The sequence below is a fragment of the Poecilia mexicana genome, unplaced genomic scaffold (genome assembly GCF_051168715.1).
Source record: "Poecilia mexicana isolate PSO_F unplaced genomic scaffold, ASM5116871v1 scaffold_4, whole genome shotgun sequence".
NCBI classification, from domain to species: domain Eukaryota; kingdom Metazoa; phylum Chordata; class Actinopteri; order Cyprinodontiformes; family Poeciliidae; genus Poecilia; species Poecilia mexicana.
This window is the reverse complement of record NW_028263373.1, coordinates 21,785,493-21,799,849: the sequence shown is the minus strand read 5'-3', so window position 1 is coordinate 21,799,849 and position 14,357 is coordinate 21,785,493. Positions and strand designations below refer to the sequence as shown.

General features: G+C 36.5%; 1 protein-coding gene across 1 annotated transcript in view; it reads left to right on the top strand.

Moving 5' to 3' along the window:
- Positions 1-14,357, top strand: part of homer3b (homer scaffold protein 3b) — a 128,509-nt gene that overhangs the window by 20,901 nt on the left and 93,251 nt on the right. The window contains exons 5-6 of the mRNA XM_014995402.2: positions 8,959-8,967; positions 11,485-11,621. Of these exons, the coding sequence (XP_014850888.2) occupies positions 8,959-8,967; positions 11,485-11,621 (146 nt within the window). The remainder of the gene's footprint in view (positions 1-8,958; positions 8,968-11,484; positions 11,622-14,357) is intronic.

The following is a 14,357-nucleotide window of genomic DNA, read 5'->3' as shown; positions in this document are numbered from 1 at the left end:
AAACTATAAGCATAACTCCTGTAAAAACTACAGCGATACTGTATGTTTATGTGGCCGTCTGCTGGTATTACTGGGTCGACTAAATATAATGAACTACTTTTCATTTGAGTGTTTGTTATAAGAACTTTCTTATCCTGACAGGCTTATTAAAAATAGAGACAGAAATTCAGGTTATATCCCCCAAACTGAGAAGCGCTGCATCACTGTCCACTGGTAGCGAGTCCTGCACAGGAGCTTTAATGGCATCTATTTCTGTTCACTGGACTCATGATGGGAGCTTCTGGTGTTTTAAATGAGTTTTATCACTTTTAATTTGTCCGTTTTTATGAACTTTAGCCTTTTGTTTGTCCTTATTGAAGCTGCTGCAGACAGAGATTCCTCATGAACGTAAGAAATTCATTATTCTGAGGCGTTTTAAAGTGAAACGTGACGAAAGAGCAGCTGGGATTCTGGGGTTTCATTAAACTATTGATTAATTTATTAAACTATTGATTAGTTTATTAAACAATTAATTAATTTATTAAACTACTAATGAGATCCATGATTCAGACAACATCCATTTATCCGTCCGTCCGTCCGTCTGTTTGCTCTCTTAATCCCGTCCTGTCTGTCTGACCTCGGGGTCGCCATGGCAGCAGAGCGGTAACATCCTGCCCATATATTTCTATTTGAAACTCACACAGACCCACCAGGGATGAGATAAATCCCCGTCTGGATGCTCCATTATTGCCTCATCGGTTAACTCCATTAAAAGATTTCATGCATTACAAATGGAGATCGTTGGCAGTAAAAAATGTCGGCACTGAAGGTGTGCTGACGGGCAGTAATGACTGAAACTGAAGAAAGACGAACGAGGGATCAGGCGGACGGAGGTTAAAGAGTGAGCTGAATCATCTATAATTGAAAGGAATCTGGCTGCTGCTGCTGCAGGAGCAGCGGGCAACTTTCATCCCGTCAACGCTGCTGGTTTCTTAGTAAACTTGATGACGTTCAAGTGAAGACAGAAACATTTTCTCCAAAATCCTTCCGCCACAATGTTTAACACTTTATTTAAAGGGATTTGAATAAGACTGACGGGCTGCACAGTGGAGCAGTGGGTAGAACCATTGCCTTGCAGCAAGAAGGTCCTGGGTTCGGTTCCCGGCTTGGGGTCTTTCTGCATGGAGTCTGCATGTTCTCCCTGTGCATGGTGGGTTTTCTCCGGGTACTCCGGTTTCCTCCCACAGTCCAAAAACATGACTGCCAGGTTAATTGGTCTCTCTAAATTCTCTGTAGATGTGAGTGTGTGTGGTTGGTTGTCCCGCCTGTCTCTGTGTTGCCCTGTGACAGACTGGCGACCTGTGCAGGGTGACCTCGCCTTTCGCCCAAAATGTCTCGCCGGAGATATTTTGGACTTGTCCCGACTCCACTTGGGACAAGGTGTACAGAAAATGGATGGATGAATAAGACTGACATGACACTGTCATATGCATGAAGGAGACTGAATGATTGACTGTTTTATGAAGTGTCATTCAGTAAATGGCACTTCTAATGGACTTTTAATGCAACTTTTAGTGCAACTCTGCATTAAAAGTGACATTATTTATTTACCAAATGACACTTAATGACAGCAGTCAAACATTAATGAAAACTTCTTCATGTTCATAACACCTGCCACCAACATGAAAGAATCTACATGAATGTTTAGTACTGCTCTCATGAAGTTTCATTCAGTGAATAATAACACTTTTAATGGACTTTTAATGGCTTTTTGGTACAACTCTGCATTAAAAATGTCATTATTTACCAAATGACACTTCAAAACAACGGTACTAAACATTCATGAAGACTCCTTCATGTTCTAGGCAGTGTAATGCCAGTCTTATGCACACCCCTTTGCATAAAGTGTTACCCCACAGGTGATAATAACAGACAGAAACATGTTTTTCTGCAGCAGAATAAAACTCAGATTTCTTGGAAACGTCAGGAGGGCTGGGATTCATTCTGCAAAATTGTAGAGATAAATTTCACATAAAAAGGTTTTGAAATCCCAGCGTTGCTGTGATTGTTTATTAGCTTCCTCTGCCAAGTACGAGTGTGTCTCCTTGGAGTCTCAACATGGATCCAAAACAGACGAGTGTTTGTTTTTTGCGCTGCGGTTTGAGCGCTGTGTGTAAGTCTTAACAAAGAGCCACTCAGCAGGTCTGTGAGACTGCAGAGTCACGCTGCCAGCAGCGGCCTGGGCTCTGAAACGCTCAGATAAGCACTGATGGTTTGTCTCTGCTATTTATTTAGCCCAGCTGAGAGAAAACTCTCCTGGACGCAGTGACACTCGAAGCATCAATACCGATAAGATCAGCTGCTCGAGACAGCCAGAGCAGAAATGGAGCAATATTTTATCACAGTGTGTGACATTTAATGGCCACCGCGTGGTAATAATTGTTTTAAACTAAGCTGGTGCTTTCCCCAGGGCGTTGTTGCAGAAATGAGCTGCAGAGGAATAAATGAAAGCTTAGCAGGTTCAAGGTCAAAACGTTTTCTCGCTGAGTTTTCATCTGCGATGCTCTATCACGTTAAAGAATAGGATATAACACTTTTATTGACGTTGCATTTAAACACAATGAGAAACAGATAAAGTTTCCACATTAACAGCCCAGATGATGGATTTGTGCGGACTGCTCTAAATGGGTTTCCTGGAGAATAAGCCCGGCCTCAATCAATATTACTGATAACTTAATCTAATATGAGCAGGGAGCGATGTAGTAGATTGCTGTTGCTACTAATAATAAAGTTTGTGCCATCTGGGTCACATTGTAGCATAAGCAGGGTTCTGGTGCTGGAAGATAAAACTGTTATGAATGAAGCTATTTTTACTAGAGAGGGTTTTTCCATTTATCTATGAGGTTGGTGGAGCCGATTCCAGTTTGATTGATTACTTTTTTCTAAAGATTGTGACACATTAAAGGAAAAAGAATTGTGCAGGTTCATTATATTTTGCATGATTATCCTGATTCATGCATCAATGTTTATGGCCCTAATTGATATTTTGTTTACCTCAAAAATATGCATCAAAATTATTTGCTGTTGTTTTGTGCATTTATACAATGAAAGTTCAAAATGTTCAATGTTTGACCTGCTGTTGAGGTCAAATTGGCTCAAATTCAACTTATAAGTTTTCATTTTGGTTCAATATTTCTTCCTGTTTCCTAAACACACACACACGCACGCACGCACGCACACCCACACACACGCATGCACACAGACACACACACACATTTACCACAATATTACAGTTTCTGAGGCTTAGTGGCAAAAACCAAAAGTTAAACCTGGACTTATTAATTCTTAGCTAACTTGTAAAAATAAAGTTCACGACATCAAATATGGAAGAAGAGAATACTTATGCTTTTTTGTTTTTGTTTTTTTGTTTTTACAGTTTGACAGTAAACATGTATATAACATGTAATAACCACAAAAATGTCAAGTATAAATCCTATGAAACCTCAGGATTTAGCTGCATAATTTGGCTCTTGTGTATTATTGAATAATTTCAGACCTTCCTGAAAAAAGAAAACTGGATGAATGGTATTAGCTTATGCTGAAACAGGCTTGCAATGTTACTTTAAGGTTTTTTGTGACTTTTATGTTAAATTCCCATAATTTGTTTTACTGAAATTACATAATTTAACCAGAACATTAATATATAATTCCTAATGTCATGGTAATGTTGCAGACCAAATAGAAGAAAATAGATCCTCTTATAGATTTTTTTTTTTGCATTTCTGTGTAAAAACCATGACAAATATAAATATTTATTTTCCTTTGAGAAACTCAAACAGGCCTTGAACAAACCCACCATGTTGAGACTAAAGCGGAGATGTTTTGCTACGATCTGCCGCGCTGTTGGCTAAAACTCTCCCCAGCATGTTGGTACAAGCATTTCATTCCAGCTGTCAAGCATTGAGATAGAAATTATGATTTTATTTTTTTTTGCACTCACTCGACCCTTAGATTGTTTTCCTGTCTTCTCTATTACGCAAAACACTTCAGCAATCCCTTATTTCCTCATATTTTGCTGTCAAGCTGGTTTTGATTGGTGTCATTCGAATATTTCTGAAGGTCTTTAAAGGCTCTTTGAACTTGCAGCTTTTTATCTTCTTTGTTCAGATCTCAAGTATTGCAGCAGGTTTTCAGAGGGTTGACTGAGGAGTCGTGGCGTGACAAAAACCAAACCGAAGTTCAGACCTGCATCAAATTGCAGCACAGAAAAATGCAGTAAAAATACAAATACAATAATGAACTGAAATAATTTCCCTCTTTCTTTTGACCAGGGTTCTGTTGTTGGCAGCACAGTCGCTGTTATGAGTTGGATTGGGTTATTTTCAACGGTTCCTGCTGTGATGTAAACAAAAAAATGTCACATTCTTTATCTAAATGCCACTCCAGAGGAATCCCAGCTGTGAAAACTCATCTTACACAAACCGTCTCCTGCTGAGGAGACGATGTAGGAAAGGACTGACTGGAGTCTGTTTTCTGTCTTAATTAATACACCAAAATAAAGTTCTTTAATACTTTAGTGAGTGGAAAAAAACTGAATAAAAGCTGAAGATTGAAGCAGTTTCTGGAATACTTAAATATTTGCTTTACTGTCGTAAAACTATGTACAAGTTTCATAAATAATTACAATTGTGTAAAATCAGTTTAATACTTTCCTACTTGGAAGTAGTTTAATATTTTTGACATCTCCTATAATTTACAGTAGGAGTGGATATTTATTGTATCGTTTATCATTTATTGTGAGAAACTTCGTATCGTGAAAGGAATTTTGATTTATCGCCAATTAATGATGTTTAATAAAACTCAAAACTGTATTGTCAGCTTTGTTAGTTTTGTATTTTCGCCCACTGTTTATTCAATGAATGTTTATCAATATATATCAATACATTTGAAAATATGACTAAATACAGTTACTGTGAGGAGTTTACTGATATAAATTATACTTCTTTATGTGACTCGTGTCCTAAAGAAGTGTATAACAGATGAGTATGTTTCTAAAATTCAATTAAAAATACTTTATCGATCCCAACAGGAAAATGAATTGTTGTTGTAACTCATTTAATAAATTAATAATTAATTTATTCTAGACCAGTATTTGTGTTTGCCACAGCTATATAGTTACAAAACAAGCGATAATTATAATTGTCACTTTTATTGTTATCACATTAATACTGCTTTTTTTTTTACCTTCATTTATACAGGTTGTCTCATTTACATTAACTCTCATTTACAAGAGAATAGGCCTGTCGCAACAAGCAATAAATCAGTTAATCACATTATAAATGTAAACAAGCTCAATAATTTCCATTTGCATGATTTATTGTTTTTTTCTTTTCTCTCTTTCTACCAAAAACTGGATGACAAAAGTCTTCAGTGTGGTGCTTTGGTCTCAACTAGCTCTTTTTTGAAGTACAATTTTGTTTACAGAGATGGTATATTTTATTTATTTATTGTTTTGTTTATTTATTTTGGATATTTAAAATATATTCCAGTTCCAGTGTTAAATGTTTATTAGAATTTAAAGTTTATTGATTTTAGGAAATGTGTTCTTGCATTAATATCCCATTATTACCATTGTATTACTTGAAAATGGTCTCAAAACAACAATATTATGCCATACATCATATCCAGCAATATTTGACCTGTTTTGAAAAAAACAATCAACCTTACAAACACAGCAATGAAACAAGAAAATAAGAAATTTGACTCAATTAAATAAGCTAATAAAATACGAGTTAAAATCATCTTAAAAATATCTTGATAAAACTTTAAGACCGTCTGGCTCTAATTTACAGGTTACCATATTTGCCTCTTTTTCTCAGGTTTGAGCTCTAATAAGCCAGTTTTCTCTGTTTGCGAAAGAAAAAAATCAGAGCACCCCATTAAATATTCAATATTTTAAGAAGAAATATTCACATATTGATGTCCACTTCAATTCTTCCTCACGTGTTCAGACTTCAGTGAAGTAATGAGCGTAGAGCTCGGTAGCAGCTGTGGTCAGTGCGAGGCTCCACCGCGTAGCAGAGCCGAATCTTTGGAGCCTCGGGCTTCGCAGAGTGCATGTTCTGCCTCTGATACTCGAGCGGCAGCAGGGGATCTGCCTGCAGTAAAGCTCCAGCTTTCTGCCGTATTTACACAGCTCAAACATGAGATGGAGGAGTCAGTGGGATGAGACTGAAAAATGACAAACGGTACCTCTGAAATCACCAATGGAAAGACGGTAATTAGATCTTTGGAGAGCTGTCGTATTTACTTAGACGTTTTAATAAATGTTGTGTATTCTGGTTTGTACTGAGGCAAACCTTCTTTTTGTAATGGAAAATTAAAAGAGCACTGGTATTTTTTTTTTGTCTCTATGCAGCGTTTTTAAAGCAGTGTTGGAAAACAGATGAAAGTAAAACGCAAATTCTTTGTATAATTTCTCAGTACAACTATTGTATGTGTAGCAGGGTTTTATTTCAACAATATTATAATGTGAAGTTAGTCAGAATGTGTTTATGTGTTCTTTAAATCTAGTTGTTTTTCCACCCATTGAGTTCTGATGGGCTGCTCTTGGCAGTTGGTGGTTACCATAGCAACCGCAGTAACTGACAGTTGGTGAGTTACTACAGCTACATATGGGTAAATTTAACTTTCAGGAAAAAGACAAATGACCACTTGGAGCTTCAATATAGCAGCAATAATCACTCTTACTGAATTTGTAGCATCGTCCAGGTATGATGGGTTGGAGACAGAAACAGACTAAAAAATAAACAAACAGTGAGAGCCACAGTAAAGGTAAAACATCTCCCTCTTATGAAATGCTACAGCTGATATGTCTGCTGTATGTTTGAATCTATGCAGAGGCAGGAGGAGAAAAAAGCAAAAACCAACACATCAATATTTTAAACCTCCGACTTTAAAGGTTTAAAAAGAAACCTAAAGGAGTTGAAGCTGCGTGAGAGTGAGCGCAGGTTTGCTGTTTAGTGGGTGGGATAGGTGAATGAAGGAAGGTCTTAGTGGATGCATCAATAAATAAATAAAAGGGTCTCGATGAAACACAGGAACTTTATAAAGCTGGGGGCCGGGCGGACCAGTGCTGGGATAAATAAGTAAAGAGTGTGGATGTAGTTAAGACAAACAGCGCTGCTGAGACTTTGTGATAAAAACTCTCAGGAAGTTGTTTCAATTTTAAACCATCAGTGTAACAGTGTAGATTAAATTAGTCATATGAATTACAGGGTTTCCCCCAGAAAATGTGCTTAACCCGGTGGTTGGGGCGCCAAGGCGGACCACCGCCGGTCCATCGGTGGTCCGCTGTATTTTTGTGTTAGAAGATGTGATATTGACAGGAAATGTAAAAATATTACTGAATAATTAGATGTTACGGGAGAATATTGCCAGTGAAACGCTATTTAAACCCACAACTATAGAATCTTAAAAACAACCAAAAAAAAAAACTGTTAAAATGAATGTCAGTTACAGTGAACCCTCGTTTTTCAATGATTTTAAACTGGCAGGAGGCAAGTGTGTCCAGAGACACATATTTTAATGCATTTGAAAGACAAAACTAACTTACGAGTAACTTTTCAGCAAGATACAGAGGCTTGTTTTACTGAAATAGTTACTTAATATTTATGAAAACACTAATAAGGCATTTCCCCATGTTATAGGTGCGATTGTCCACCATATGAGCTGGTATTTTTCATCAATATTAAAGAATTATTGACTTAAAACAAACTCCTATTTCTCGCTGACGTTACTTGTAAGGGATCACCAGGGGACGTGGCCCTACTGCGCATGTCACCTTCAGAAGGCAGCCATTAATCCATTATTCTAACTATTATTCTAACTGTTTACTATTGGGCTAATAAAATAATCTACAACACTCAGCTTTGTGGCGTCTGCAGTTGTCAGATGTTTTATTTTTACCTCACACTGTCTCCCTCAATCCGCTGCATTTTTTATTTCTGAAGGCTTAGTTTTTCACCTGCCTTGATGGATGCAGTTACATATTAATTTTCCCTCTAATTGTGACCAAGTTAGGAAGAAATTATTGTATTTTATTTGTCATTTGCACCCTAAATATGAATTCCCTTTATTTTTTTAAAATGAAAACTTACATTTTGGGAAATTCCTATTCCGGTTCCCCTAATTTCTCACCATGCATGTTAGGGGGATTCGACATCTCATTGAGAGCTGATGATCTTACCATGAACAAATAGTTTTAATATCACTTAGAAAATAATGTCCGACGTTTGGGCCATTTTCTCTCGTTATTTATTGTTTCACCTGCATTTAATGCTTAAAACGCATTTCATTCACTAATATTCTTTTTGGTAGCATAACTTATTTTATCACGCTGTGATAAACAGCTGTAGTACGCTAACAACATGCCAGCTAATATTGAAACAGCTGATAAATGAAAGTAACCATGGTAACCAGTGAGGATTTAAAAGCAGGCTGGGTTTTTCTGTAGTCAGATTGTGCGTGGATTCACCGTGTTTACAAACAAATAATCCCCCCTGTCAAGATGTTGATTCATCTGCCAACATTTTGGTTACCAGATTTCACACCTTTACGGTTCTACTAGAGTCCAAACCTCAGTGGACCGAGTCCTTTTTGACAGAAAATTATGGCGCAACAAATTATTAGACATTAGGTATGCATTATGTATATTTTTACTTTGATGGTAGGGATAGAAAAAACTGAATCAGTTTGGTATTATTTCTGCCTTCCTTGTCCATAACCGACTTTCGGCTCTTTTCCTGCATCAGTCAAAACAAGGAGAGTGGAGTATAACTCTAAATTTATGTACAGAACCAAACAGATGGATCACTGTTTTTTTAAAATGCTTGTTATGATTATTTTTGATCTAATCCATGTTTCTTTCTTGTGTTTTCTCCCCCCTGCTGCATCTTGGGATACGTTCATCCGTCTCAGCTCTCGCAGGTGCGTCACGGCCACACATCACACAACAATCGAAGAGCAGTAAAGAGACGAGCCTCTTAGAGATTCAGTCGGATGGTAGCGTAAATGTTGCATGCCCTATCAGGCTTAATATTTCATCTTTACGCTGATCAGAGCTGACTTCAGAGAAAAGTTAGCTGCAGTCAGCCAGTGAGACGGAGAAGCAATAACAGCAATGCAGGATTTAAGTGTATCTGTATAAATTATTTAAACATGAACAGTCTTTAGATCATACACACAGGAACACAGATGTTTCTTTACAGCTGATTATTTTATCTCAGTCTCTCACAGAGCATCTATACTTGACACAAGTATTTTAAATCCTTAATGACTCCAACTTGATCTGCTGCATGAATTATTCATGGTGACACGCAGCTGATCTGTTGGACCAAAGTCGTGTTTTCCTCCTCTTGGGATTATCCAGCTATGTGTTTTAACTCCACATCCATCCACAGAGGGAAAAATAAACAGAAAGCTGCTGAGCTAAAAGATAATCAACTTTGGTCCCCAGGGGAGTGCAGCCACTCGCGCTCATATGAATAATAAAAGCTTATTCTGCACTGCAGGGTTGCAACATTAAGAGTTCAAGTTTAGGTTTTTATGCAAGAAAGAGAAAATACCTAATTTATCATCTTAGATGTCCAAATATAGTTCTGAAGTTTACAATAATATATAAATTTTGGGTTTCCTGTGTGGAATAAACACACAACAAACAACTTCAATTATTATTTTTAATTTAATGGAGTTCTCATAAGTTTAAAATAATTAGTTATTATCCCTCAGCAACTTACAACACAGTTTTATTGGATATTTGATATTTTGTAGCTTGTTTTGGTAAAATTAATTGAGGCTCATTTAAATGTGTTGGTTTCATGGCAATGACCAAACTTTAACTCCAAAGATTTTCAGCAGGATTGTCATTTAAATATTTCAATTTTATTCAGTTTATTTAAATAACTAATTCATCACAAGTCAACTCAATTTAATTATGCTTAAATTCCAGTTGAATCTAGTTAGTAATACATCACACAGTCATCCATTTATTGATTCTAGTTCTGAGACAATAAATTCTATTAATAGGGATGAGTCCATTATTGAAATAATAAAGTATTTTTCTTCTTTTAAAACAGGAATTGAACTATTTGTATTTTTTATATTTAATAGGATAAGCTTTAGTTGTTAAATGGAAAATCTGCAGAATGTGCCATAGTTTTTACTCCAACTTAATGGTTGGAATAATTAACAAATTAATCGATTACTTAAATAATCATTAGTTGCACCTCTAGTTTTAATGACACACTTTGACATACTTATATTCATTGTAGCCAAAATGTTTAGTTTTTGCCTCGTCTGGCGATGAATCCTAAGCAGTGCAGAGAAAGCAGGTTGCGTATTAAATTGTCATCATAGTTGAGAACGTTTAAAAATGTCACCTGCTACCAAGCCTCAAGTCATCATAAAATCGAAGATGTTCAACTCCAGAGTCAAAGTGTGTCGTCTCTCCACAGATTGCAACGGGGAATTAATCAAATATCACTGCTGTGTGTGTGTATGTGTGTGTGTATTTAGGCCTGACTGCATAATGGTGACCCTGTGGGGTTTAGATAAAAACCATAAAAAATTCAAACTGTTTTAGAAATTAATTGGAGTTTTATGCTCTGTATGGATTCCACCTGATACAACAAGCAGCTCCTTGAATGACCTGAACTTTTATCAGCACTGTTTTAGGATTTGGCTCACTGTTGTTGTCCATGACTGCTGCTGATTTGCTTCAAATTTAACTTATCAGCAGACCCTCAAACTGCAGCGCTACATGTTTTTTTTTTTTTGTTTTTTTTACATACATAATTTTTAATCACTCGTAAACAGCAGATGAAGCTACGGAACAAGAATCAATCTCATCAGTAATTTCCTGTTGAGTCCAATCAGACCTGCGAGGCTGCATGGAGACGAACAGCTGGGCTGCACACATGGCTGCTTGTTCTGCTTGGGCTTTACTACAGGAGCCCAGATGGGACATGTGCAGCACCAACAGACTATGCTCACTCCTGTCGTTTCTTATCCGTTATAGCGTCAGATCTGTGCACCTAAAATCACACCTTAAATCTCCACTGCAGTAAAATTCACTCTTGCAAACTTTAGTTTTTAATCTAGATGGGGTTTTTTTTTTTTTACAGCACCTTGCAAAAGTATTCACACATTTAAAACTTTTTCACATCACAAACTGAAGCTGAATTTCCTTTATTGGGATTTTTTGTGATCGCTAACTCAAAGCAGTGTGGTATGAAGTATTGGTGGGTGATATGTCATATAATTTTATCTCAATATTTTGTGTTAACAGTAAAGTTTATAATTTCAGGAGTGGGAATGTTGATACTTCCTTGAATATGTAAAACAAAGGTTTTGACATTATGCTTCATGTTTCACTATTTTTTTACACATATTCAAAAAACAAACAATTATTAGACTAATGTTTTGTTGTCTGTGTCTCTGTTGTAGGAGCTGTCGGAGGAGCGTCACTCTCCACCGCTGCTGACAGTTAACGGGCCTGGAGAGGAAAAACTGTTTCGCAGCAGGAGCGCAGAAGTGGAGCTGACGGCTGAGAAGGAACGGGTCAAAAAGATGCTGTCAGAAGGGTAACGAAAAATTTTATTTACACGTCAGGCATGTTCAAACCAGGCAATAGGAAGGTTGAGAGGTAGAAATCATCAGGAATTTGATCCAACAAAGAGTTCCTGAGTGATTAAAAAATTGAGTTTTTAAACAAATCCACACCAACTAGACCCCATGTTAAAGCAGCAGTGTTATTCAAAATTCTAATTCTAATTTAAAAATACTTTATTGATCCCAATGGGAAATGTAATAATATTTATAGAATAGTCAAGTAACTATGTTAACCTCATACTTACTTGAGATTGACAAGTAACTATATGACAGGTGACAAAAACAAAGAGTAATGTGCATGCTCTGCGTGCTCTTTCGTTCTTGTGCTTTATTTATTTGCTAATTAAATAAATACCAATGTATATAATTAAATAAAATAATAATAGCTACTGCTGTGTGCACAGAGCATTACAAGAACAAATGGTTATGTGTCTCTGTACAGCTAGCTTTGCTAACATCACTTCAACGGAGCTTACCTTTCTTTGAGCTACTTTTCTAAGTGATGAAAAAGTTAGACGCAGTCCCCACCGTCTGTGAAAGCGAAGCGCTGCTGAGCTAGCTGTTGCCATCGTATTTCTTATGATTTATACAGTGCTATTACATTACCGACGACTAGATAGACATCTTCTGTGGCTCAGAGAAAACCACTGCGCATGTCTTGGAGCTCCGCATGCGAGTGAAAGGTGGAGTAACAGAAACATGTAATTGGTAAGTCACGTTATGCTTTGTGCATTTAAAAATGCATGACGATCTAAAACATTAACTTGTGATAAAAACTAAAAACAGAAGGAATATGCAAGTGGGACAATGCCTTATTATAGAACAAAACAGTTTAGCAGTCAAAATCTGGTGAAAACAAAAATATTAAATCTTGATTTACAGTTTCTGCATATCTCAGATTTTCAGATGCAGGTGATTCTACTACTTGGTTCATATTTACAAACGACTCAAGTATTTCAGTCCAAGATCTTGTATAGGAGAATTTAAACTGGAAGACATATTATTTATTAAAAACCATGTACTATTATCAATTAGTCATGAAAATAAGCTGCAAATTATGCAATAAGTGCATATTTCTCATGAGGCTGTGGAGCAAGATTTTTTGTGTTAATTTTTAATTCAGTAAATCCCTCATCTACTTAAAACGCACAGGCAAAACAAACATGAGCAGAGCTTAACAAAAAAAAACATAATTTCATTAGTTTTAAAGGAATACATGCTAATACTGAGTGGAATAAAATGTTTTATAACCTAAAATCTGATCATAAAATTGGGTCCATTCCAGAGTAAAGCCGCTAGCATCGGGGATTTTGACAGTGTGATTCAAAAACATGACGAGAAGCTACTTTAAAAATTCACAAGACTTAATTTACATTTTACTTTAAATATTTATATGAAAAATAATCACACAAAAGAGACGGCATTTAGTTGTGTTTGCGCTCTTGCTTTCTGATTGTTTTGGACCAATATCTGACAAGTTGTATGTTCAGAGCAACAAAATAATAACCAGAAATCCTGAGAGAAAACGCACATTAAAATTAAACAACAGCAGGAGCAGCAGATGTTTGTGTGTCTGAGAGCCAGGTTTGTTTTCTGTTTGAGCTCAGAAAGTGACGGCAAACATATTTACATCCCATTTATATTTACTTTGCCTTGAACAGTTGCTACAGGGAGGCACCGACTCCTGCTGGATTCAGTGTCCACTTGGTCGACTTCACAGCATACACTCAGGTTCACCATATGTATTTTAACAATAGAGAAAAATAAGAACAAAAATTAAGTTGGGGGTCACATCAGCCCAGCAATTTCTGCCCCACAGTTACCGACGGCAACAAATAAAACATGGTGGCTAACTGCTGCTCACCTAAGCGACACGTTAGCTTCATCGCTGTCACTATTAATCACTAAACGATTCATGTGAGAACAGGACACAGGAAAGCCACTCTCTGTTGTCTATAATCCCAAAGATTTTACTTTATGATTTTCATTAGTCTAAGCAGACTCTTCCCTCCTGTTGCTATGGTTTTATGACAGCCAAGCTGTTTTGTCATCAAGACAAAGATTTCTTCCTGAACTGCATCGTCTCAGCTAAAAGCCCTGCTTTATTACACATCCCTGCTGAATCCTGACCTTTACCGGTGCACCAGATCTTTTCCACTTCCTAATAAAGCAGAGCACATTACTTGTCTTGTGTTGGTTTTTATATATGCACCCAGCGGCGTAATTTTCCACTGCTGCTCTGCTTTGGTTCACATTGAAGACCAGTCTTTTAAAACTGACCCAAATAATCACCAGAGTGCTTTAATATTAACATAACACCTTGCTAGCTTGTTTTATTGCCCCACAATCTGAGATAGATCCACAGTAAACTTATTAGCACCCTGGTAAAGGCTTGGAATTAAAATAAAATAATCTTTTATGGCAGTAATGTAATCTTATACAGGGTATTTTAAAGAAAACTAACTTTTAATTTGAGTACATTTTAGGAATAAAACCATAGTTTTATCAATTAAATGCACCACTGCTGTTAGCTGCAAGTGGCTCTTTGAGCAGCTATGAATTAAGTTTGGCTAAAATGATGAAGAACTTATGATTTTAATTATAGAAATTAGGATTGGGTAATATGGTTTAAAATTTTTATCCAGGATATTTACTGTATTAATATTAAATGTTAAAGTATTTACACAATTATAATATTGCCCTGTTTT